Consider the following 23,924-nt stretch of genomic DNA (forward strand, 5'->3'; position numbering starts at 1 on the left):
AATGCTTTAGAAATTCTTAGATAAAATATCTGGGGGAAAAAATAAGGTCTACAAAATGTATTACTTTGGAAAGTATTACTTCAATGATTGTTAATAAAAGTGAATTCGATTTTTTTTTCCTGGTATTTGCCTACATATTTTCCCTATAAGAAAAATAAACCCTTTATTAAATGAAAAAACAGAGGAGGAGGAGGAGGAGGAGGAGGAGGGGAGGTGACAGCACTACTAGACAAAAGCTGCAGAGCTGCATGTCCATCTGCATTCAGATGTCTCAAGCTCAATGTTTAAGATTCTTAGAATCAAAGTGAATCACTATTTAGTACAAAGCCAATCACCAATCACATCTGTGGGAAAGCTTTTAAAATTTCATTTGTGATAAAATTGTTGGGGGTTGGGATGGGGGCCAAACCAAACAAAGCAACCAGGGCTACTAGGACTTCATTCACATATTCCACTGCTTGATTACAAGCCACAGGGCTATATACACAATGGGTACCAGTATTCTCAGGCTTCCAAGTACTTGTCAAAAGAGAAAATCATTGTGTGATAACAAATTAAGAGAGATCTGAGGTACTTAGAATATATCACATGAGAAACATTCATTAATATATAAATCAGTGTTAAGTCAGTGAGTGCTCACAATGCTTAAGGCTTAAAAATATTCTCATGTAGAACCTGGACTTAAGGCAAACTCGGGACACTACAGCAATAACACTACTGGGGAGCATCTAGAGAATGAGTGGCCCTAATACTTACCTTTTGAAAAACAGTATTTACCTGTTCTGGTTTTCTGCTGATAAGGATACTTAGCACCTTGCTGAAGAAACTAGCGAGTAGTGGGTTCAGAGGGGAACCATTCAGGAGGAAGCTGTACAATTTCATTAGCAAGGATTCATCTTCCCCCAATCGATCATTCATCTGGGAGACATCAGAAGTGAGCAACTCACAAGATATATTTGGATACCTAGAAGAATAGGACATCATACCATGTTAACAGTTTACTTACATTAAATAAAACACAAAGCAGGAAGGCTTCCCAACAGTTTGCAAAGACAACAAAATCATCTACTGAGTATTAGAAAATCATTTTGATAAGTTCTATCCAACTCTAGATTATAATAAATTTTCTACTTTGTCTAAAATTTGTTTTTAAAACAAGTTTTAATAAGAACACATTTTGCCCTATAAAACTAGAGCATCGTTAGGACTCAAGAACCAAGGGAAATCACACTGCAGGGGTGGATCTTCTCAATTATCACTGAGGGCAGAGGCTAGAGGTACAGCTTTCAGCAGCTTGCTCTGGCACAGAAGCAGCATAGTCCACAAGGGACTGTGAGGGCCACTGGATTCTGGGAAACTGCGCTGAACACAGCACCTAGTAAAATGACAAGGCACACTGCAGGTACCTGGACTGGCCATCTCCATTTTTAGATGGGGTGCAAATGGTATTACAAAGTTGTCGTTAGGCTGCCAAGTGCTAAGCTTGTATTACATCTCAAGAGAATACATTGAGCAGGATAATAGGAAACCTCTGTTACAAGGTGAGACGCATGCAGATGCCATGCTCTCCACCAGAGCCTTGCTCCATCTTTAGGAATTAGGACAGACACCAAACCAGCTCATTGTCACTTCTTGCTATTCTCTTACTCAGCAGGACACAGCCCCCCCCCCCCCCAGCACCAGGACATCTGCTCTGCAACAACTTCTGGCTCTTCCAGAGACCTCAAAGCTTTAGAAATGCCTGCAGCACCTTCATGCCTCTCACCACCAGACCACTCACTCTGAAAAACAGACAAGAGAGCCATGGTTTCTACTCACTCCTTCTACCACCACTATTTCTCCTTTGCTGTCAAAAGTCACAGTGGAAACTCTTCCAGACAATGCTCTATCTGATCTCTACTCCAATGTTCCTCCTTATCAGGAGCCAAGAGCCATAGCCTCAACTACTCACCAGGGGTGGCAAGCTCAAACAATGACCAGAACAGGGAGGTGACAAAACAGCCAAAAATGGCTGCATGATGAGAGCAAGTAAGGACCATTCACCAGAAAGTGTGTGACACACCTGAGGCATCCAAGGCAAGCTGACAGTTGCCTGATGTGAGGTGCCTGAGTCAGAAGCAACCAGCAGCACACCACTAGCCACAGCACCCCCAAGGGTCTACAGTCAGGCCAGACAACTAAACAGGATGAGAACGTCCACAAATGAACTCTTGGAGGAGGACGAAAACATCCCTGGCAGATGTGTGGGCATGAGGATCACATTTCCAAATAACAAACTTCTGTAGGGAATGGTTCGATTAAAGTCTCCCTCACTTTATGGCATAGACACCAAAGGGGCCATGCCCCTTTCACAAACTCCTTCCCAGGTAGGATAATTCAGTGGTTAAGAGTTATAGCTTTTGAGTCACACTATCTAGTTCAAATTCTATCTCCACACTCACAAGCTTATCCCTTAAGCAAGTTAACCTCTCTGTGCCTCAGTTTCTATGTTCATCATAGTATGGCAATGATCCTTACCCTGTGGAGGAGCATAATATATTCAAACAGACCAGAGGGCCTGGCATAAAGTAATTTAAATGTTTAATGAATAACTGCAGAAATGCTCCAATGAGGGGCTGTGAGGGATATACCATCTCAACTGTCCCAAAGTGAAACTTACTGGCAAATAAAAGATTAATAAAAGGTAGCAGACTCAAGCTGACAGCAAACCCCACACCTGAATGTACTCAGATTCTGAGCAGAAGCTCCACAGCCGGTCAAGGCACCTTGGAGCTATTCATGTTCCATAGGTGACACGGTGGTGTGAGCTACTCAAGAAGAGTGTATTGTGGAGTGGGCATTACATGGAAGCCCAAGTTCTGGTTCTAGATAGGCTGGGGCTACTGTCTTTCCCTCCTTCCATAACATTCAATAAATCTCTAAGGCACCCAAAGGTGCCCTCCACTCCAACCCTGGGCAAGTGCCCCCAACCTCTCTTCCTTGTAATGAAAACAGAGAAGCAGCTAGAGGACCAGCCCTACCCACCTGACCTACATCTGCACCCCTCCTCCCTCTTGCATGGGGGCGGTCCCTGTTCCTGGAATCACCCTCCACTTGCCCTCCCACCTGCTCCATAATCCTTCCTTCTCTTCAGGACACCCACACACCATCATCTCCATTCATCATCTCCATGTCACCTATGGAACAAAGCTACCCTGCACCTCTCCTGCCTCAGCCACCACTTGTTCTCCCCACTCCCACCAGAGAAGCCTGCCTGGAGGATTGGTCTCTGCTCCTCCTCAGTCACATCAAAGGGCATGCACCAAGGCCCATATTTCCACACTGTTAACTCCAGTGAGTCTTGGGAGCAACAGCACCTAGCCACTGTCCCTCCCTCCTCTCTGAAGTCCACTGTCTGTGGCTTTTAGGGTGGGAGCCCCTCCTGGTTTTCCTCTTGCATCTGGAGACTCCTCAGTCCCTGTGTGGAACTCTGGTCCAGCCACTGGCCTTCATCTCCATTCTCTGAGCCTTCCCTCTGCCTCAGTTCTGCAGGTGATCTCTTCAACTACCTGGTGCTACCCCTTGTCTCCACCTGATACTGACCAGGCATTTCAAACCTGACAGGGTCAAAGCCATATGCCTAACCTTTCTCTGGCATCTAGCCTCAATATTCTTGGCCCTTCCCCTGCCACCCTATACTGGGAAGAGGCCCTTTCAGTTCTAACTTCATAGAGTCCATCAGGAATCTGAACATCCTCCCCAGTTGAGCCACTAAGATCTTTTTCTGTTAATCACTGTAGCCTCTTAACAGGCTGCCCCCAACTCCTGTTTTCCATGGTCTAGGGTCCTAGAACAGGCAGAGGGACCCTGGCAATACTACTTCCTGCTTAAAACTCTCCGATCCTGAGGCTAAGGTTATAGCTCAGCAGTAGTAGAGCACTTGCCTTGAATTTTTAAGGTACTGGGTTCAATCCTCAGCACCACATAAAAAATAAATAAAATAATGTGTTCATCTTTAAACAAAACAAAACAAACAAAAAAACCCTCTGATCCTTCCTGTCTCATCCTGGATAAAGTAAAGGTCTGACTGAGCCCAGTAGTTCCATGAGGCCTATTTCTGGGACCACTATGAACACATCCCTATCCCTCTCTCTCCTCCTGTTCTCCTCCATTAGTGAGATTGCCCCTTCTCTGGCTGCCATGTGGTTCCTGAGGTAAACTAAGGGTTTCTGCACTTGCTACTCCCTCTGCTTGGATGTTCCTTGCCAAGCTCCCACATGGCAAGCCCTCATTTCCAAATGGCTCTGACCAACTGGCACGTTCCTAATGAGGACTTTCCTGAACGCCCTCCTCCCACACTGCACCTTTGGCAGGCCTATCTTATCCTGTTTATTTTTCTCCAAGGACTTATCCAGCAAAAACTGTGCTAGTGTGGGTCATTCCAATACAATATTCACTCCATCATCCCAACACCATAAAATCCTAAACTTTCTTAGATGACTGTAATCAATTTTAATCCTAAAAATGTTTTCCATCCCACCTGAAAAACCGCTCTATGCTAATCTAGGTGTCTCTGAGTCATCCAAGGCACATACATGCTGATGGTGGCTCTGCCTAGGCTGATGCACAGCAGTGTACTGTTCTGCCCAACTCATCATGTCCCTTCCAAATGGGACTACCCAGAACATCCAGGGTCCATGTGTTCAGGGAGGCACATCTGATCTCCTAGCCTCAAAGACACGTGAAAAAATAGAACTGTCAAGGTTCAGGGTCCCATCATGTGTCATAACTGGCAGGGGAAAGGGAGTACTGATTCCTTTTGCTAAACTAAGAACTTTACATACTGTATGCCTACTCTTTTTGCAGCTAAAGAACTATTAGCTCCATTCAGCTCATGAGGAAATAGACCGAGACCCGAGATAGGAAAGCCACTTGCCAGAGTTCTCAAAGCTTGTACCAAGGGAGGGTTATATTCCTTCCAGGTGGCCCAATCATAGGCCTGTACTCTAGGATCCACAGCATCCCAGCAAGGACAAGCCGCAAGACAGGCAGTGGTCACCCATGTGCTACTTCACCGTGGAAGGAATTCCAAAGAAGCAAAGTGTCTATCTTTTGAGGGATGACAGTGTGTTAGTATGTCTAGTATTAGATTTCTTTCTTCTTTATTAAGGCATTGATTTCTGATTAGAGGCCTTCAGTAAATGCTATGTATCAATCTAAACGGCTGGCAGAGAACATGACATCCCTGAAATACAAGCCATGGGCAATTTGAAGGCATTTACAGTACTATTTTCCTGACGCCATAATCTTCCCAAGAAGAAAATAACAGATGCTTGAAAAGCAGGGCAGAGTGGGGGCCATGGCTCTTCCTGTTCCATTAAATTTACTTAATGTATGTCAATGTTTTGTTCCTGAAGATTCTCTGTTTTCTGGGGGCAGGGAGCAAATGTTTCACTAACATTGGATATGGAAAAATAACCAAAACACCAATACTAACATGCCTATGGAGTACTCACAAAGGGTTTCCAGGGATATATATAAAAGTGTTATAAGCAATGGGGATAAAAGATTCTTGCTCTAATGTGTTCTTTTTTCTTTTTTTAAGCAGATTATACCAGTAATGAGTAGATAAATCCACTAGAGTTATCTGCAGTGTCACTTGTTTAAGTAACAGAAGGTCAGCCTTTACTGTATCAGCAACGCTCAACACAACCCAAGCTCCAACTCAGACCTGCTGTGTGATCTTGGGCAGTCATGTAACCTCTGGCTTCCTATCAAAGACACTGGTGAAGAAAGCAGAACTGTCAAGGTTCAGGGTCCCATCATGTGTCATAACTAACAGGGGAAAGGGAGCACCATTTCCTTTTGCTAAACTAAGAACTAAGTAGGGAAAATACTTACTTGAATTGTCTTACTATTTTAAGAAACTGGTCATCACTGTTTAAAAAGCACATTGCTCTTCCACAAAACTTTCTGGGTAAAATTCAGAACAATCTTCGTTAGACTTCTGTGATGCGCTGAACTTAGTTGTAGAATGAATTATACGTGTCCCACTATGCCTGTCATTGTTGACCATCATAACCTTCTGTCAATGGCTACAATTCTAGGGGATTCTTGGACCGCAAGAACTATAATATTCTATCCCCATTTCACTTAATCCCACCCTAAAGAGAAGTTTGAATTTTCTTACTTGTATCTGATCTTTTCATCCATGTCTTGAGGTGGTTCTTCTATAATGAATGAGACTAAATCTTCGAGACATTCTGCTTTTAACAGAAACTCTATAAGTTTGCGGTTCTGAGCTTTACATTCCTGTAAAACATCTTCCTCATCCATTAACTCCTTCAGTGTTACATCTTCTCTTTCTAGAAGTGTGTCTATGTGGGATGATGAGTGAAGATCAAATTTCCAAAACATGCTGGTCTAAACAAAATGCAGAGAGTAGTTCATAAAATTTCAACTTTGCATATTAACTTTCCATACTTCAAATTTCAGTTCAGTTTTACAATCTAAAATGCCAACTTGGCTCACATCTAAGTAAAATAAATTTTAAACTGAACCTATAAAATGCTTTTTTAATGAATAACACTGGCAGGATTGTTTTCCCCCTCTCAAAAAAAAAAAAGTTTTTCATGGTTGAAAAAAAAAAAGTTGATTTGAAAATGCTCTAAGCTAAAAAAAAACTGTTCTTAACCTGTAAAAGTAACTCATCCACACTTTGCAGAAATTTAATGATGGGAAAGTCAGAAAGTAAGCCATTCCTGAAGGGCAAAGAACACATTCCCACACAGAAGTACTGTCTTCAGGAACCAATGACAAGTGATGGGGCCTAACTAGGACACTGGAGTATGAAGAAATTAAATCACCACACTTTTAGCCTCTGACAGCTCATGAAAGAACCTGAAATCATAAAATGATTTCAGGTTCTTTCATGATAAAACCTGTGCAATTGTTAATATAGAAACTAAAAACTAGAACCTAACTCCGGAAGAACCAGAGGTTACTAGGAAAAACACTTTTGACAATCAAATTTAAAATAATCACTCCACAATGCCACATGTATACTCCTTCCTCCAGTTCATCTCCTCCACCCCCCCACCCCACACACAAGGAAAACATGTTTCTTTTCTTCAAGTTACAAAGAATAAAAAAAAAAAAAAGGCACTCAGTTGTTACAAATGGAAACATGAACAGGGGGCCCACAACTCAATCTAATGGCTACTAGGATGAGGTGACCTCAAAGGCTATTTCTGGCCCATAGGTAAAAAGATGATAGCAAGAATCAAAGTCTTCAATAGAAACAGGACCATTTCAAAGCCACTACTATCTGTCAAAGATGCTCACTGCAGAATTCCTAAACCTGAGTTCTGTAAGACATACTTATGCCACATAACCCCAATCAATACCCTGGCATCTTCTGGTGCTTCCCTTCCTACCCCGTCAGTGTCCCCATTATCATCATCACCAAGAAAGCATGCCCATATTCCCAGGGGACTAACAAGAGTCCTCGGTAAAGGAAAGGAAGGTCATAACCTATGAAAAAAGCACACGAATTTTTCTAAATATATATTTTACTAAATCTACTCATATTAGCTCAGGTAGGAACTTATCCTGATTTGATGCTCTCATGAACATCTGCCCCCAAATAATTTTTTAAACAATAGAGATCATAGAGAGCAAAACTTAATTACACTGCTGATCAATCTGATCAATCCAGAATTAAAAAAGAAAAACTACACCAAGGCATGTTACTCCAGATCTGCAAAGGCATATTCACTTCACACGATGGGCTGCTGAACACTGGACTTCACTGGCAAGTATATGATCTTAATATTCAAAATATGACGGTTTAAAGGAAGCACAAAAAAGCTCTGTAACAAATAAGTTTTAGATGAAAATACCATGAAATATAAAGAGCATTATAAATCATCTCTGTTTAAAAAATCTTTAAGTACTTTCATGGAGTCATGGCAATATGCTCAATCAATTAGCAGTAACAGCACTGATACTGCTTTCAGACGAGCAGTCGCCACACTGGTTCACCCAGCTGAGACTCTCAACACCTCACTCAAGAAGAATCCACATGGGGGCTGCCATTCAACATGAAGCTCCATGGGATAACACAAAGCAGGGGCTACAGTGTGAGGCACAGCCATCTCTTTCCTCCTAGCAATTAGGCTGGTAATTATGTGCAGACAACATCACAGAACATGCTAGAGAAGCACAATTCCCATAGAGGTTATATATACTCACATGCTACCAAGCAACCTTCAGGATGGGAGCAGGAGGGCACCCTATAAAGCTATTGCTAGTGAAGGAAACGTAACTTGCTTCTACAATTATTGAAGAAGTGGAGCAAAGATGACATACAAGTAACAGGGAAGGAATTTTGGGGAAAAGGTCAGTGGACATAAACCTCGGACATAAATTTCTTTTTGTTTTCAGATTTGTGGGAAATGGCAAGGAAAAAAAAGTTTTCATGCCATCTTATCCTAGTAAAACTGACAAACAGAAAAAAGAAAGACAAAAGGATACCAAAAGGTATATACAATTGAGGCAAGGGGTGAACCCTGTTTTACATTCCTATGAAAAGGAAGGAAAGAAGTTGTCCCTTTTTGGAGGACACAAAGTAATACCATCTACAATGCTTCTGCCAAAGTAAAGCAACTCATTTATCTGGGAATTCTTAAAAATCAAACTCTTTTTTAATAAGTGTATTTTTAATCATTCTTCCCCATACCTAGTATTAGAACTTGCAATGACTAAATGAGCCCTGAGCGGCATAGTGTCCTGAAACAGGAGCATATGTGTCCCTGGCTGGCTGACAGACTCTAAGCATGAACTAACCTGCGCCATCTTGTAAGGATATAAGTGAGAGGAAGGCTCTAGTTTAGCTAAGTAGCAAAATCACCTTGAAGAATCCCCTCCAAAAAACTGATCATTTATATCAGGTCACCTTGTCTCATCATGAAAACTCATCATGAATATTTTGGTCCTAGGATGTCTTCAGATCAACTACTTCATTTGACTTATTTTAAATACTTCAGCAAAACAAAAGTCCTCATATAAAGGTATAATGATACCACATACATTGAAACACTTTCATACACATGTCCAGTGTTATCAGGTCAGAGTATAACTCAAGTCTGAAAGTCAAATTTCTAGTAATCTGATACATTCTACACATGAAGTCAGAAACAAGGCATAGTTAAAAATTTGACCTGAAGACTTTAAATGAGATCAACTTATTTTTTAAAAGTACTAAGTCTTCTTTTTTTTTTTTTTTTTTTTTGGTGATCCTGTACATTGTTAGAGTCTGTAAACAAGTCAGAATGGCGCCTGGTATTTTGCCAGAGGGAGTGGTTTGTGAGGTGGCGCCATCGAGCCATTAAGTGTGGAGATTCTTTATTGGTTGACTGATCTATATAGTTTATGTTAATTAAGATAAGCTGTGTGGAATGTATATATACCCCTCCTGTCCTACAATAAACAGCTTCCACTCCTGCTATATCAATCTACACAAGTTGCTCGTCACCCCCCCAGTTATTTTGCTGCAGCCGGACTGAGACAATACATAAAGGCAAAGAATTATGAAAAGTACTAAGAAAAACATCAAAAAAAAAAAAAAAGCAAATTCAATAAAATACTACTAGCTACCTAAAACAAGATACATTAATCAAGTAAGAACTAAAAATGTCTATAAACCAGATAGTTATAATATGAATTAACATGATTTATCTACATCCAGTAAAAACTTGATTTCTAAAATCTTAACTGTATAAAGGAAACTCAATAAATACTGGATAATTAATTAATCATAATAAACCAAGGAGTTGGCAAACCCAGACCCAATCCAACCCACAACCTTCCAGTTAAGAATAGTTTTAATGTTTTTAAAGAGTTGTTTTAGAGAAAAAAGATTATGTGACAGAAACCATCTGTGGATTGCAAAGTCTAAAATATTTACTACTGGATCCTTTACAGAAAAATGTGATGTCCACTTTTTCTCCAAAGGGAGAAGCCCCCACTGACACCTGCTTTCTGCCCTTTCCTGAATCCACCCACAGCTCTCACCTCTGCACCTGCATGCAGACAGCAAGCACTCTCTACTCTTCCCCTGGAGCACTCGCCTAGGCAGTTCGCAACTGCCTACAACAGGAGGACAGGTTTCCTCCAAGGTACCATGAACCATAAAACCTCCACACTCTTTCCATCTAGCTGGATAACAGTGACCAAAGGGGCCCTTAAGAATGAAATTGGTCCCAAATTGCCACTTGGTAGAAAACTGCCTGCCAATCTGAGCACTGTGCCCAGGCTGTTGGAATGAGCTGGAGCAACATTCCCGGCAGCAGAGCCATCCTTACATGGCCCTGTGTTCCAGGTGACTGACCCACATGATGACCCAGGCCCTCCAATCACCCACCCGTGACTTTGTGTTTTACTACACTTATTTTGAGCACAAGATTTAAACACCAGGAAACTTTTTTTTTTCCTTAAGCAATTATTAAATGACTAATTCCCTTTTTTTTCTCAATGATCCTAAGCTAAAATAGCATTTTTTTTCAAATCCCAACACTCTGAAAATGACATTTCCACAATGAGTTCTTTATATTGGCATACCACTAACTCAAAATCAAAATGTAAACCACAGTAGACTCTGTAAACAGTATGTATTTTACCTTTTAGCCAAACAGCAAGTGACTGGAAACAAATGACACTGGTAAATTAGTTACTGCTGACTTGGCCCTTGCTTCTATTTGTGCCCTTTGAAGTAGAAAGAAGCAACTACAAAGTTCAACTGCCTGCACTGAGGTCAAATGAAGTCCTTTAAAAAATATTACTCTGGGCTGGGGATGTGGCTCAAGCGGTAGCGTGCTCGCCTGGCATGCGTGCTGCCTGGGTTCGATATCAGCACCACATACAAACAAAGATGTTGTGTCCGCCAAATAAAAAATGAATATTAAAAAAAAAAAGACAAAAAATAAAAAATAATACTCTTAAGATTTGTAAGTCTAAGAGAGTAGGAACATAAAACAAATATGCTTTGGTAAAAATGAATATACTTTAAATGCATGCCCTAAGGTACAGTTATCTAGGATTTAGGGATATTTAATTCCATAAAATAAACCAATCAACAAAACAAGTTTGGTGAAACCAAATCATCCTCCATCTTTCTTCAAAATCCTAGGATTGTCTTATTAAGTTAGATGGCAAAGTTTGAAAATGAGCTTTTTTTTCAAAGGGGCTGGAAGTTTAAGGAAGCAGATCCCTAGGCATCACCTATTACTTGATGCCACAGAGGATGACCTCTGCTGTTTAGAAATCATCAGACTAGTAACTTCAGACTAGTGAAAAATGACGTCTTACACAAAATAGGACAAAATAAAATGACATCCTACACAAAGTAGGACAAAATAAAATTCACCTCAGATCAAGCATATTCATGAAAGACCCTCTGAAACTATTAAAATACTTTTATGATACCAAAACCTTCCCTAGAGTGAAAACTGGGACAAAGTCCCTTTATTTTCAAGCAGTATGTGTCCCTGGGAGAAAAAGTGTTCCCCTGCCTCTGACACAGAAACTAGATGGAGATGGGTAAATCACCTGCAAGAGGTATAACTAAACATCAGTACTGCTACAGAACTCACTAGAAGACTGCTAACAGAGAGCAGGGGCGCTACTAGTTTATGCAAACAACCTCTGATCACTTGTTTTCATCAAATAAACACTTACCCCCAAATCTTTTCAGGTCTCCTATCATCTAAACAGACCTGGATTCCATTGCCAGGTCAACCACTGGCTAACTCAGAGGCCCTGGGAAAGCCATCAACCTCAGTACCTCACCAAATCATCTGGTGATGGCAATGAGCAGCTGGGACCTATAAGCACTTGGCATGGACATGGACAACAGTGCCATCAGGGGGCTTTAAGGCAAAGCTTTCCAAGTCTTCACAGGTACAGGAACCAGCCCAGGGTTTTGAAATAGTGTTCAAATTCTTCCTCAGTTCAGCAGGGCTCCAGACTGAGATTCTGTCTCTCAGATGCTACTGATGTCATCTCATTAAACCACTGCTGAGCAACTTAACTCACACAGAAATGACCAAGGATCATTTTAGTCTTCACCTTCAAAAACTGCAGTAAGCATATTCACATATTTATATAACCATGAAAAATATACTAAGCAACTGTGTTATTTATTTCAGCAACTCCCTCGGGATAAGCTTATGTTAGTGGGTTTTCCCCCAAAAGACAGAGGTCCAAAAACATTCTAAAGTTATGTACCATGAGAACGTATTAGTTTCCCTGGAAATAGAACTGCTTGTGGTCCTACCAACAAATGAGCAGCAAATATGGGAATGACAAGGAAGAAAGAAGTCTAATGAATTTCAAATTCAAAAATCTCACTGCCATACGAAGTTGCTGTGCTTAAATTTAGTAAATTTCTATCCAACTAAGGAGCAAATATATTCTGCTAAGCCTCCAGTTTCCAGTCTACCTGAAATACCTGTAACCCAGGACTGGCTAGACCAGAACAAAATATTCCAAAATTCCAAAAAAGACTGAAAGATTATGATGAATTTTGAGATATCAATAGCAAAGCATTAAAGCAAGCACTTTTAAATGTGGGGCCCTGTGAGACTACACAGGTCATACACCCATGATGCTAAATCAGTCTATAACATTGCAGGACTGGTCCCACCAGAATCTTTAAGATTCCAAATTCAAAGTGAATATCTGATATCATTTGCCAGATTTGCAATACAGTGCGTATTTCCAGTTTAAAGAGTTGCAGTTACCTAAACATATGGAGAACAAATAAACAGCACAAAAATAGGAGAAGCAGCTGCTTCTGCCAAATAACACATGAGAAAGACCAAGACTTCAAAATGTATCAGAAACTTTTAATACTATTTCTTAAAATGTTCTATGAAGGGAATATTTTGAAATACACACCTTACATGATTTTATGTACACAAAAGCATGTGAGCACATGTTATTCATGCTAAAATTCCTATATATCCCAATCCCTTTTCAGTCCTCCTCAGAGGCCCTTTCTCTCAGAATGACACTAGCTCCTTGTATCACCCAAGCAAGGCCTACCCAGTAGAAATAGCAGGTGAGAGCTGCGTGGTTGCTGCGTGCCTGTAACCTCAGTTCCAAGGGAGGCCAAAGTGGGAGGATCACTGCAGCTCACCAATAGCAAGACCTTGTCCTAACAAAAACTAACCCTCAAATAGAAACAAAATATCATCTTGATATTAAAATGATCCCCCCATCTATTTCCACAGTCTGGGCTATTTCCACAGTCTGGGTCAATCATTAACAATATTTTCACAGAAGGGCCAATATGGCCTAGATAGGGAAATGTTATAAGCTACATTTTCCCTTTCCTTTAAATTAACGATATATATGAGAAATCATGTATATTCTTAAAATACAACAACCCAGGCTGACAATTTTTTCAATGGAAAAAAAAATCATAAGAAAACAAAAAACTAGCTGGGTACAGTGGTTCATGCATATAATCCTAGCAGCACAGGAGGATCATAAATTTGAGGCCAGTCTCACCAATTTACCAAGACCTTGTCTCAAAACAAAACAAAACAAAAAGGGCTAAGGATGTACCTCAGTGGTAAAATACATCTGGGATTCAATCCTGAGTACCAAACAAACCAACCAATCACCCCCCACCAAACTTTCTCATCCTTTAATATCTAGGATAGTATAGCAATAAGGGGAAGTTTTCATTCTTTATCTTGAAATAATGGAGAAGGCTAGATAGATCTTGAATAAGGAGGGATACAGCTGGGTCATTGCTGGTTTAGATTAAACTAGTCAAATTTAAAAATAAATACATGTCTTGGTCTGGGGATGTGGCTCAAGCGGTAGCGCGCTCGCCTGGCATGCGTGCAGCCTGGGTTCAATCCTCAGCACCACATACAAACAAAGATGTTGTGTCCGCTGAGAACTGAAAAATAAATATTAAAAATTCTCTCTCTCTCTCCTCTCTCTAGAAAAAAATAAAAATAAAAATAAATGCATGTCTCTGAGAATTTATTCTATTTTATAAGCTAACTCAAAAACAAAGAGGAGGGGCTGGGGTTGTGACTCAGAGGCGGAGCGCTCATCCAGGTTCAATCCTCAGCACCACATAAAAATAAAGATAGTGTGTCCAATTATAACTAAAAAAATAAATATTAAAAAAAAAAACAAAGAGGAACAAAAAATGTTCAGGCCTTTCAAACATGTTGGGAAATAATGACATCTGATCAACGGGGTGGGGGGTGGGGGTGTGTAGTGGATCTAGAATCCTTACTCATCCTGGTACTCAACCGAGTCCTCATGGCCTCCCTTAGGATCCAAAACAACTTGCTTACTCCACAAGCAGCAGACACAGTTACAACAGACCTCTGGCTGAGTTTACAAGCAGGCTGGGAACAGCATGTATTGAACAAACCAAGCTACTGCAGGGTTGTTCTTGCTGGCTCCTCCACTCAGGCAGTGTTCAGACAACTGAGTCTCAGCACTCTCCTAGGATCTGATTCACACATGCAGGGAAAGGGAACTTTGTGAAGAGTGTGACAAGATCCAAATGAAAAGTTGAACTCAAGAAGGGTGTGGTGACTGCTACTGCTGTGCTGAAAGCAGCCTGTAGCTAAAGGACAGGGAGGAGAAAGTATCTATAAATAGAAGAATGCAGAGTCACTATGATGGCAGGCTACCTCTCCGTGTTGTAAGTTAATGATAAACTCTTCCCCCTGACAGCAAAGTTTCATGCCGGGGAAATGTCATTTTCACAAGAGGCAAAAACAAGTAAAAAGAGCCTGCCTTTGAAAGTAGTTATCACAAAATAAGAAAGGAAAAGACCATAAGACAACTAGAAAGACCATGTTTAGTAAAGGTGTCATATTATAAAACTAACCAAGCTCACACCTCCCCCCACTAATTAAAATCAAACACCAGAGTATCTGCTAGAAACAATTAATTTCTTTAGAGGGCAAAACAACTTAGAGCCAGTTTCATTTTATTTGCTCTGCTACTACTTCCAAAGAACATGTCAAAAGCAATCAGCTTTGTACCACCCAAGTATCTTTCCCAGTTTTCATTTGTTACTTCTTTGATACTTGATATTTTGGCTGAGAACAGTAGGAATCAGCCCCACTTAATATGTGCTTTGTTAAACAATAGGTGCTTTTTAAGTAGCAGTGTTCACCCAACTGGTCCCTCCCCACCTTGAAAAACACAGTAAAATTGAAAACAGAAAAGACAGACAAAGGAAGCACAAACTCCAAGCTCATTCCTCAGCAAGAAGCTCTATGGAGGAGAGCCCAGCCAAAAGAGTTCATCAGTCATGAAGTCTAAGTGCAGGCTCAACATGTAGACATGATCTGGTGGGTGACAGAGAAGCATCAAGTATTCCAGGACTTGCCTGAAAGCAAAGAGGACAGAAGACCCAGAAGCCTTAAGAAATTCACAGCAGGGAGATGGCCCAAGGCCCAGGTGACAAGGAGAAGTGACCAGATGACAGGAATAAGTTGGCAATGCCAGACCAAGTCTCAGAGAGCTGTGCATGAACCCATAGCACACACACCAAAGGACTGCTGTAGAAGCAGAGACAGAACCGGAGTTCTAATTAAGAGAGATGGGATAGTACACCATCTATGGCAGAGACCAAATGAAGGGTCTTAACCACACAGAAACAACTGAGAACAGGAGCAGACAGCAGATTCCACAGCAGCTGTGCCAAGTGCTTCCTCAGATGTGTTCCTACAAAGGAGAAGAGACAGAGAAATGGGTGACTGCCACGTGGGATTCGAAGGCAGCAGCTAATGGAAAGACTACTGAGGGAGTGCTGGGGGCACTGTCTGCCGAACTAAGCCACCCACACGGAGGGCACAGGCAGAGGAGGGCACAGACCAGAGTCCAACCATGTGACAGCCTAGAGAGACCATCAAGAGAAGTCGGTAAGATCCTGCAATGGCCTTTACTTTGAAAAGCAAGGTCATCATTTGAAATTTCATACTAATGGCCATTCTTCCTCCAGTGTCAACCATGGCTAGTTTTTGCTGTTTCTTCATTCCTAAACAGCACCTTGGTATCAAATGAGATAAGTTTATGGCTTGCCTTTGGAATTCTAAATCTCCTGGAAAATATATAAAGCTCAGAAACCAAATACTTGGTCAAATACATTGCTGAGATGCTAAGAGCAAGGAAAAAGGGATAATCTTATCCACTTCACTTTAGTGACATGCACACAATGCAGTCCAGGTACTTCAGTGGGTGAGGCAGGAGAATCGCTGGAACTCAGGAGTTCTAGGCCAGCAAAAGCAAAAGAGACACCTCTTCTCTTTTTAGAAAGGAGGGAGGGAAGGAGGGAGAAAGGCCAACTGGCAACCTAGAAAAATCCAGACTTACTTTTGTCAAGTAGTTCACATTAAATTAAGCACAACAATACGTTCCTCTACAAATTCTCGTTATGAAAGCTTGAATGTATACTCATGCACCCTACCACAGGGTCATGTTATGAGAAACACCATTAGGCAATTCTGTCACTGTGCAAACATCATGGACTATGCCTTTACAAACTAAGGAAAAAGAGAGGGAGGAAGGGGGGGGAGGGGAGAGAGGGAGGGGGAGAGAAGGAGAGAGAGAGAGGGAGAGAGAGGGAGAGAGAGGGAGAGAGAGAGAGAGAGAGAGAGAGAGAGAGAGAGAGAGAGAGAGAGAGAGAGAGAGAGAAAGAGAGAGAGAGAGAGAGAGAACACTATCATATTAATTTTGGAATTATAACCAATACCACAAGAGAAGACAGAACTGGCATATTGGTCTCAAAAATGTTTTTTTTTTTAATTTTAATTTTAGATGGACACAATATCTTCATTTTTTTTTTAATGTGGTGCTGAGGATCGAACCATGGGCCTCATGTATGCCAGGTGAGTGCACTACCACTTGAGCCACATCCCCAGCCCTCAAAAATATTTTAAATAGCCAGGTGTGGTGGCATACATGTGTACATGAGACCCATCCCCCACATAGCAAAAAATTTAAAAAGAAAAACCAAAAAATGAGCTAACAATCAAGTTTATTTTGGAATAACCAATTTTATATGAGAAAACAGAAAGGGCATATGCCTATAATCCCAGCTACTTGGGAGGCTGAGACAAGAGGATCACAAGTTTGAGACCAGCCTTAACAAGACTGTCTAAAAATTTTTTTTAAAAAGAACTGGAATGTAACTCAATGGTATAGCACTTGCCTAGCATGTATGAGGCCCTGGGTTTGAGCCTCAGTACAAAAAAATATATAAGGCACTGTTTTTCGCTTTAGCTATTATGATCAAAATTCCTTGTCTGGCCAACTGGATCAGCTTATACATAATTAAGTATTTCGGCTGTCTCAACAGTCCCTAGACTAGCATCAACAAACCATCAACCTCACCAGGCACAGTGGTGCACGCCTGTAATCCCAGCAGCTCGAGAAACTGAAGCAGGAGGATTGCAAGTTCAAAGCCAGCCTCAACAACTTAGCGAGGTCCTAAGCAACTTAGTGAGAACTGGTCTCAAAATAAAATACAAAAAGGATTGGGAATGTGGCTCAGAGGTTATGCTTTCTTTTGTGATTACTGTATAGTCTGCTAACAGGCATGAAAATTATAGTCCAATCATGAACTGTTGAGACTGCACAGGAATAAAAGTTCAGAGCAAAAAATATGAGAACTGAATATTTCCTATGGTCTTTAAAGTTTTTTATGAAAAACCATCTTCAGTCTACTCTAACTATTCCACAATAACATTATCTGTCTTAACATTGTGACTTTCTACTGAAGATGGAAACATGATTAATGATTAATTGTGGCTACCAATTTTTAAATACCTATAATGCTGCCAAACTCCAGGCTTCCTGGTTTCACATACACTTAGATACTTCACAACCCTTGTAAGATGGCCAGCCATGGTGGCACATGCCTGTAATCCACTGGCTCAGGAGGCTGAGGCAAGAAGATTGCAAGTTCAAAGCCAGTCTCAGTAATTTAGTGAGGCCCTAAGCAACTCAGTGAGACCCTGTCTCTAAATGAAATATAAAAAAGGGGCTGGGTAAGGGCTGGGGCCGTAGCTCAGTGGCAGAGCGCTTGCCCAGTTTGTGTGAGACACCGAGTTCAATCCCTAGTATTACATAAAAATAAACAAATAAAATAAAGGCATTCTATCCATCTACAACTACAAAAAAAATAAAAATTTTTAAAAAGGCTGGGTGAGATGACCTAACCAAAGACCACAGGTAATAGATATGGGACCAGAATGGGATCTCAAACCCAGGACTAACCAGCTCCAAAGAATATGCTCCTCTCATCACACCACACTGCCTCCATCAGACCAGGGTGAAAACAGCTGTTGGGTAATCCACCAAAGTAGCAACCAAGAACATGCCCTCCCTTGTCTACGGCAGGCCAGCCTGCATGTGCACTCAGCCTACACAATTGGAAAACTGGTCACAAAAATGTGACTGCAATGGCAGAAATCATCTTATAATCCAGTGGCTCTGGGGACAAGATCATGAACAGAACCACATGTCTGCCTACATGGGGTAGAGAACCCCTTCACAGACAAGATGGCTGGGCAGCTTAGCCTGAAGAGCCTGGGCAGTGGCTCAGGAGGAAGTCAACCCTTGTGGCCAGCTGCTCCATTAGTACTGAACTACAGAAAGGTTAAAATACATAGAAAAAACAAAGCCAGGTTGGGTAGTTAATGTTCAATAACAGATTCAACATTCAAAATACTGTTTGGCATGATGAAACTAAGAAAATTGTTTTTAACATGGATAAATGTAACATCCTTTTTTTCTTTTCTTTTTCACTTTTGTTACCAGGGACTGAACCCAGAGGCACTTAACCACTGAGCCACATCCCTAGCCCTATTTTGTATTTTATTTAGAGACAGGGACTCACTGAGTTGCTTAGTGCCTCGCTTTTATTGAGACTGGCTTTGAACTTTCGATCCTCCTGCCACAGCCTCCCAAGCCACTGGGATTATAGGCATGCACCACTATACCCACCATAAAGTCCTTCTGAGATTAAAAAAGAAAGAAAGAAAAAACTTAAAAACAAGATGGGCGAGAAAACAGGCATAAGAAAACTGATAAAGTAAAAGAAAAAAATCTTCAGATTTTAGTTGGTTGTAAGCTCAACAAAGTTGTATTATGATATGACTAATAAAGTAACTTCAGAATATAGCAATAAATGGGCTGGGGTTGTGGCTCAGTGATACAGCGCTTGCCTAGCATGTGTGAGGCACTGGGTTCAATCCCCAGCACCACAAAAAAACATTAACAGATAAAATAAAGGTATTGTGTCCATGTACAACTAAAACAATATTAGAAAAAAATACATAGCAATAAATGAACCATATCCAGGACCATGGGAGATATTAATCCCATTCTAGCCTATTCTGGGCAGACTGTACCATGCTGGCAGTACTACATCAAGTCAGGTAATACCTTATACTGTTCCAAAGGAAAATGCAGAGACCACCAAACTAAAAGAGACAATGGCAACCAAAGATTATCTGAATGCTGAGAAGAATTTTGCCAATAAGTCAGAGATTTAGGGAATAATTAACCAAAGTATGCATACCCTCAACACTTACCTTATCCAAAAGTTATGATTAACATTCGGGGTGGTAGAAAGACTCACCACTACAGGATAAAGTAACTAGTTTTGAATATATTGGAGTTCCTTTATTCCATCATGTGTAAAAGAAGAGCTACCATGTCCAGAACCCAAGGACAAAATGAGAGCCACGAGTGAAAGGAGGAGGATCGTTGGTGAGTAGAAGCAGAAACTTGTTGAAGACAGGGCTCCCACTGCTTGCAAGACCACTCTGCTGGAGGTGCTCTACTTGGATGACTCTCTAGGGCAGGAGGAAAGCTGTACTAAATGATCACCATGCGCTTCTCAGGTCCACTTGATACCAAAGGTACAACATGAACACATCTAGATTAAATTAAAAAACAGAAAGGAAACTTCCATACAATCCCCCACTCCTACAACTCTAGTAATAAACAATAAAGGATGAGGTAAAGAAAATGATGGTGAAAAACAATGCCAGAAAACTTACGAAAAGACAAAGATAAAAGAGAAACCACTGAGAAGTCTAATATTCAAATGAAACGAATTATAAAGAACATGTTATAATCTACTACCCCTTTAGAGCCAAAGAAAGAAGGGAGGGAGGGAGAGAGATGAGTGGCAGGCAAAAAGCAAAAGCAAATAGAAAATTTCCAGAGTCGAACAAATGCAGCTTTCCTTAGGACCTGCAAAGGCCACCAACAATGCATGGTGGGAAAGATCCTCTCAGGCACAGGGTGGAATTTCATGGCAGCAAAAACAAAGTATCTAAACATTTCTAGCGAGGGGAATAACCCCACAAAACACAGTGAAAGGACAGAAAATCAGAACACTAGCTTCTTCCAATGACAACTCTACAGAGAATATTTCCAGAGAGGGAAGGTCTAAAAATCTTTTCACCCTTTCTCAGCATGTGCTTCACCAAAACGAGGCCAAAACACTTGAAATCAGGGATCTAAGACACATAGAAACAAAACAACTTCCAGAAGAAAGGTGAGAAGAAACACCAGAAGCTACAGAAAAGACCAAGAGCAACCAGTGCAGAATAAGGCAAGAGACAAGGGGTTCTGGAGAGGATGTGTCCTGGGGGGAGATGGATTGACAGTGTTGGATTATCTGACTGCTGAGAAGAATTTTGCCAATAAGTCAGAGATTTAGGGAATAATTAACCAAAGTACGCATACCCTCAACACTTACCTTATCCAAAAGTTGTGATTAGATAAAGATGCAGGAAGGAAGAAGCTATGCATTTAAAAGCTAAATCCTCCTTCTCTTCACAGCTGGAAGTGGAATCCATTAGAAATAGCTACATAGAGCTGCAGAGCTGTAGAGCTGGGCACAATGGCGCACACCTGTTATCTCATGTGGCCTCGGAGGCTAAAGCAGGAGGATCCCTGATTCAAAGCCAGCCTCAGCAACTTAGGAGATCCTGACTCTAAATAAAGTTATAGATGGACATAATACCTTTGTTTTATTTTATTATTTTTTTAATGTGGTGCTGAGGATCAAACCCAGTGCCTCACATAGGGCAGGCAGGTGCTCTGTAGACCACTGAGCCACAATCCCAGCCCACTGCTTGAAATTTTAGCCCACAAATAGTCCTTGTGAAGCCACAAGCAAAATACTTTCAAAGCTGAGAACAGACAAGTTAAAACAGAATGTGCTACACCTGAATGTGGGAAAATTACATATAAAGGGGAAAAAAGCTGTGGCAAATTCATGTAGAGAGCTAAAAAATGCTTAGCTGAGCAAATTTATAAACCCTAAACATGCTAGGTGTTCAAAGCCCATGGCTACTCTTATCAATGTTAAGTGGGTACGGGAGAATTCTAATCCATCGCATGTTGCTGAATCAGTAGTGTCAATGATGCACGTCACCTTCATGGACTCGACTACCACTAGTTCTGACTTAGCTCTATCATACATCATACAGCTGCTTAATGGCTTATCTGTGGTAAGGTTTATTGTGGATTTGTCCAAGTTCAAAGCCAGGATTGAAATTTTTCTGACTTAGAAGAACAGCCTTCAACCAGAAGTACTAAACGTACTTCTGAAACGTACGGAAATTCAGCTTTGCTGAATTCATGGCATTTGTGTTTTCTACTGCAAGTTACAAAGTAAAACAGTGCTAACACATAAACTTTATTCTTCAGAAATATCATCAGTTCATAAGGAGAGTTAAGCTGCTCCATGTAGTACCTATGCCATCAGAAGTTAAAGTAAGAAATGATTCCTTTGGGCTGGGGATGTGGCTCAGTGGTAGAGCGCTCACCTAGAATGTGCGAAGCTGGGTTTGATCCTCAGCACCATATAAAAACAAATAAATAAAAAATAAAGGTATTGTGTTCAACTACAACTAAAACAAAATATTTTAAAAGGAAAAAAAGAAATGATTCTTAAGTCCCTCACAAATTTGCAGCAGACATAATTTCTAAGCTCAAACTACTCTAAGTGGCATTTATCAGACCCTAGTGTAAGGGGGGAAAAATTGCATATTTTAAAATTCATTTAGTTGTTCAACTGAGGAGCCTTCAGTTAACCTCCAATCAGAAGTGACTGATTCACAAAGCAATGTCGTGCTAAAAAGCAAAACTCAAAAGAATCTAACGTTTGAAGTAATGAGTACACTCTCCTGAAGGCATATGCTTGGAGACTAATAACCAAATGTGGCAGTACTTATCTGTAAAAAGGCATTTTCAAAGATAAAGTATATAAAATCTTTTCCCCCATCATAGTAATAGAAGAGATACAGATTTGCAATAGATTTTGATGAGAGAGCAACTCTGTGAATACCAAGTAAATACCAGGTAAAATGTTATCCCCCTATAAAAAAAGAATTCCAATTTCCCTAGTAATAGATCTATATTATAGAAAATTGAACAATTATATTTTGAATCTCATCATTTAAAAAAGCCTGTGAGCATTTCCCCTCCTGTTATATAAATACCTTCATAATATTACCTCCCTCCCCTTTTTGGTCCTGCAAACCCCATAATACTTACCATTTAGCCCTCTACAACATGTTGGTCCACACCTCTAATGCTGTTCTACTTTAGGAATCCTTCATAACCACTTGGCACTGACTCTAGCACTTTTGGAAACAGCTAGGTGATTCTCTAAAAGTGTCCTCATTCTAGGAGGGGAAAAAATGCTGATGCACAGAGGTGAGTGAAAGGAGAAAAAGGAAGAATATTAAAAGTAAGGAATTGTTCTAAAAGCTGCCAAAGCTGAGGACCTCTGTCAGCAAAGAAAATCAAAAAGGAGGGAGACAGGGAGTAAAAAATTCTCAAAAGTATTATCCTGAGAAACGTCTTTGAAATTTTAGATCTTACTATCAAATTGTCAGTGATTCCTATTATGTAAAAAGTACCAGAGACATAAAGTAGAATTTAAAACTCCTTGCTGTCAAAGTACTTAAAATCTAGTTAAAACCAATCTTAAAATAATTTAAGATGCTCTAAGAGTTTACAAAGGAGTATCATAAAGGACCTGGAACAATTCAGAAAGACTTGACCAAAAAAAAGGGGGGGGGGGAGTTGAGACCTCAAAGATGTGAAATCAAATACAAAAAAAATAAGAAAACTCTTTGAGAGAACATGGCAAGAGGTGGATATATACATGAACAGAATTCTCCACACAGCATTCATACAGGAGAATAATGTGGAGACAAGCTGGAAAACTGATCTGAGGGCCAGGTGTCAGAGTGTCACTATATGAACACATCAGAGCTTGACAAGGTTGAGCAGGACCATTTTTTGTTTTGTTTTTCTAAAATATTTATTCTGTAGTTGTAGTTGGACACAATACCTTTATCTTATTTATTTTTATGTGGTGCTGAGGATCGAACCCAGGGCCTCGCACTTGCTAGGCGAGCACTCTACCACCGAGTTGCAATCCCAGCCCTGAGCAGGACCATTTTGTGAGGGGCAGAAAGGTCATACACAAAGTGGCATTCTTCATGCCTAGGGAAAAAAAACTCACCTAGGGATTAGAAGCAGAGACCTGTTACAGCAACAACAACAAAAAAAACACTACAGGTCTCCTAAGGTAATAAAAATAAAAGCCTGACGTAGCTTCAGAGTAGTGGAAATCGACAGAAAGAACAGTTGCAAGAGTCCCCAGTAGGGGCTGGGGATGTGGCTCAAGCGGTAGCACGTTCGCCTGGCATGCATGCAGCCCTGGGTTCGATCCTCAGCACCACATACAAATAAAATAAAGATGTCTGTCCGCCGAAAACTAAAAAATAAATATTAAAAAAAATTCTCTCTCTTAAAAAAAAAAAGAGTCCTCAGTAGGGCAGAACTATCAGGGCTTGCTAAGT

General features: G+C 40.7%; 1 protein-coding gene across 33 annotated transcripts in view; it reads right to left on the reverse strand.

The window, feature by feature from the left end:
* The window catches only part of Ppp6r3 (protein phosphatase 6 regulatory subunit 3), a 135,654-nt gene that overhangs the window by 68,910 nt on the left and 42,820 nt on the right, over positions 1-23,924 (reverse strand). For 31 of the 33 annotated variants that reach the window (XM_078045462.1, XM_078045458.1, XM_021731730.3 and 28 more), the window contains 2 exons: positions 6,170-6,402; positions 778-964 (listed from right to left, as the gene is read on the reverse strand). In XM_078045462.1, coding sequence (XP_077901588.1) covers positions 778-964; positions 6,170-6,402 — 420 coding nt within the window. The remainder of the gene's footprint in view (positions 1-777; positions 965-6,169; positions 6,403-23,924) is intronic. The other 2 variants (XM_078045464.1, XM_078045465.1) reach the window with 1 other exon arrangement.

Source organism: Ictidomys tridecemlineatus, chromosome 4 (genome assembly GCF_052094955.1).
Source record: "Ictidomys tridecemlineatus isolate mIctTri1 chromosome 4, mIctTri1.hap1, whole genome shotgun sequence".
Classification (NCBI taxonomy): Eukaryota; Metazoa; Chordata; class Mammalia; order Rodentia; family Sciuridae; genus Ictidomys; species Ictidomys tridecemlineatus.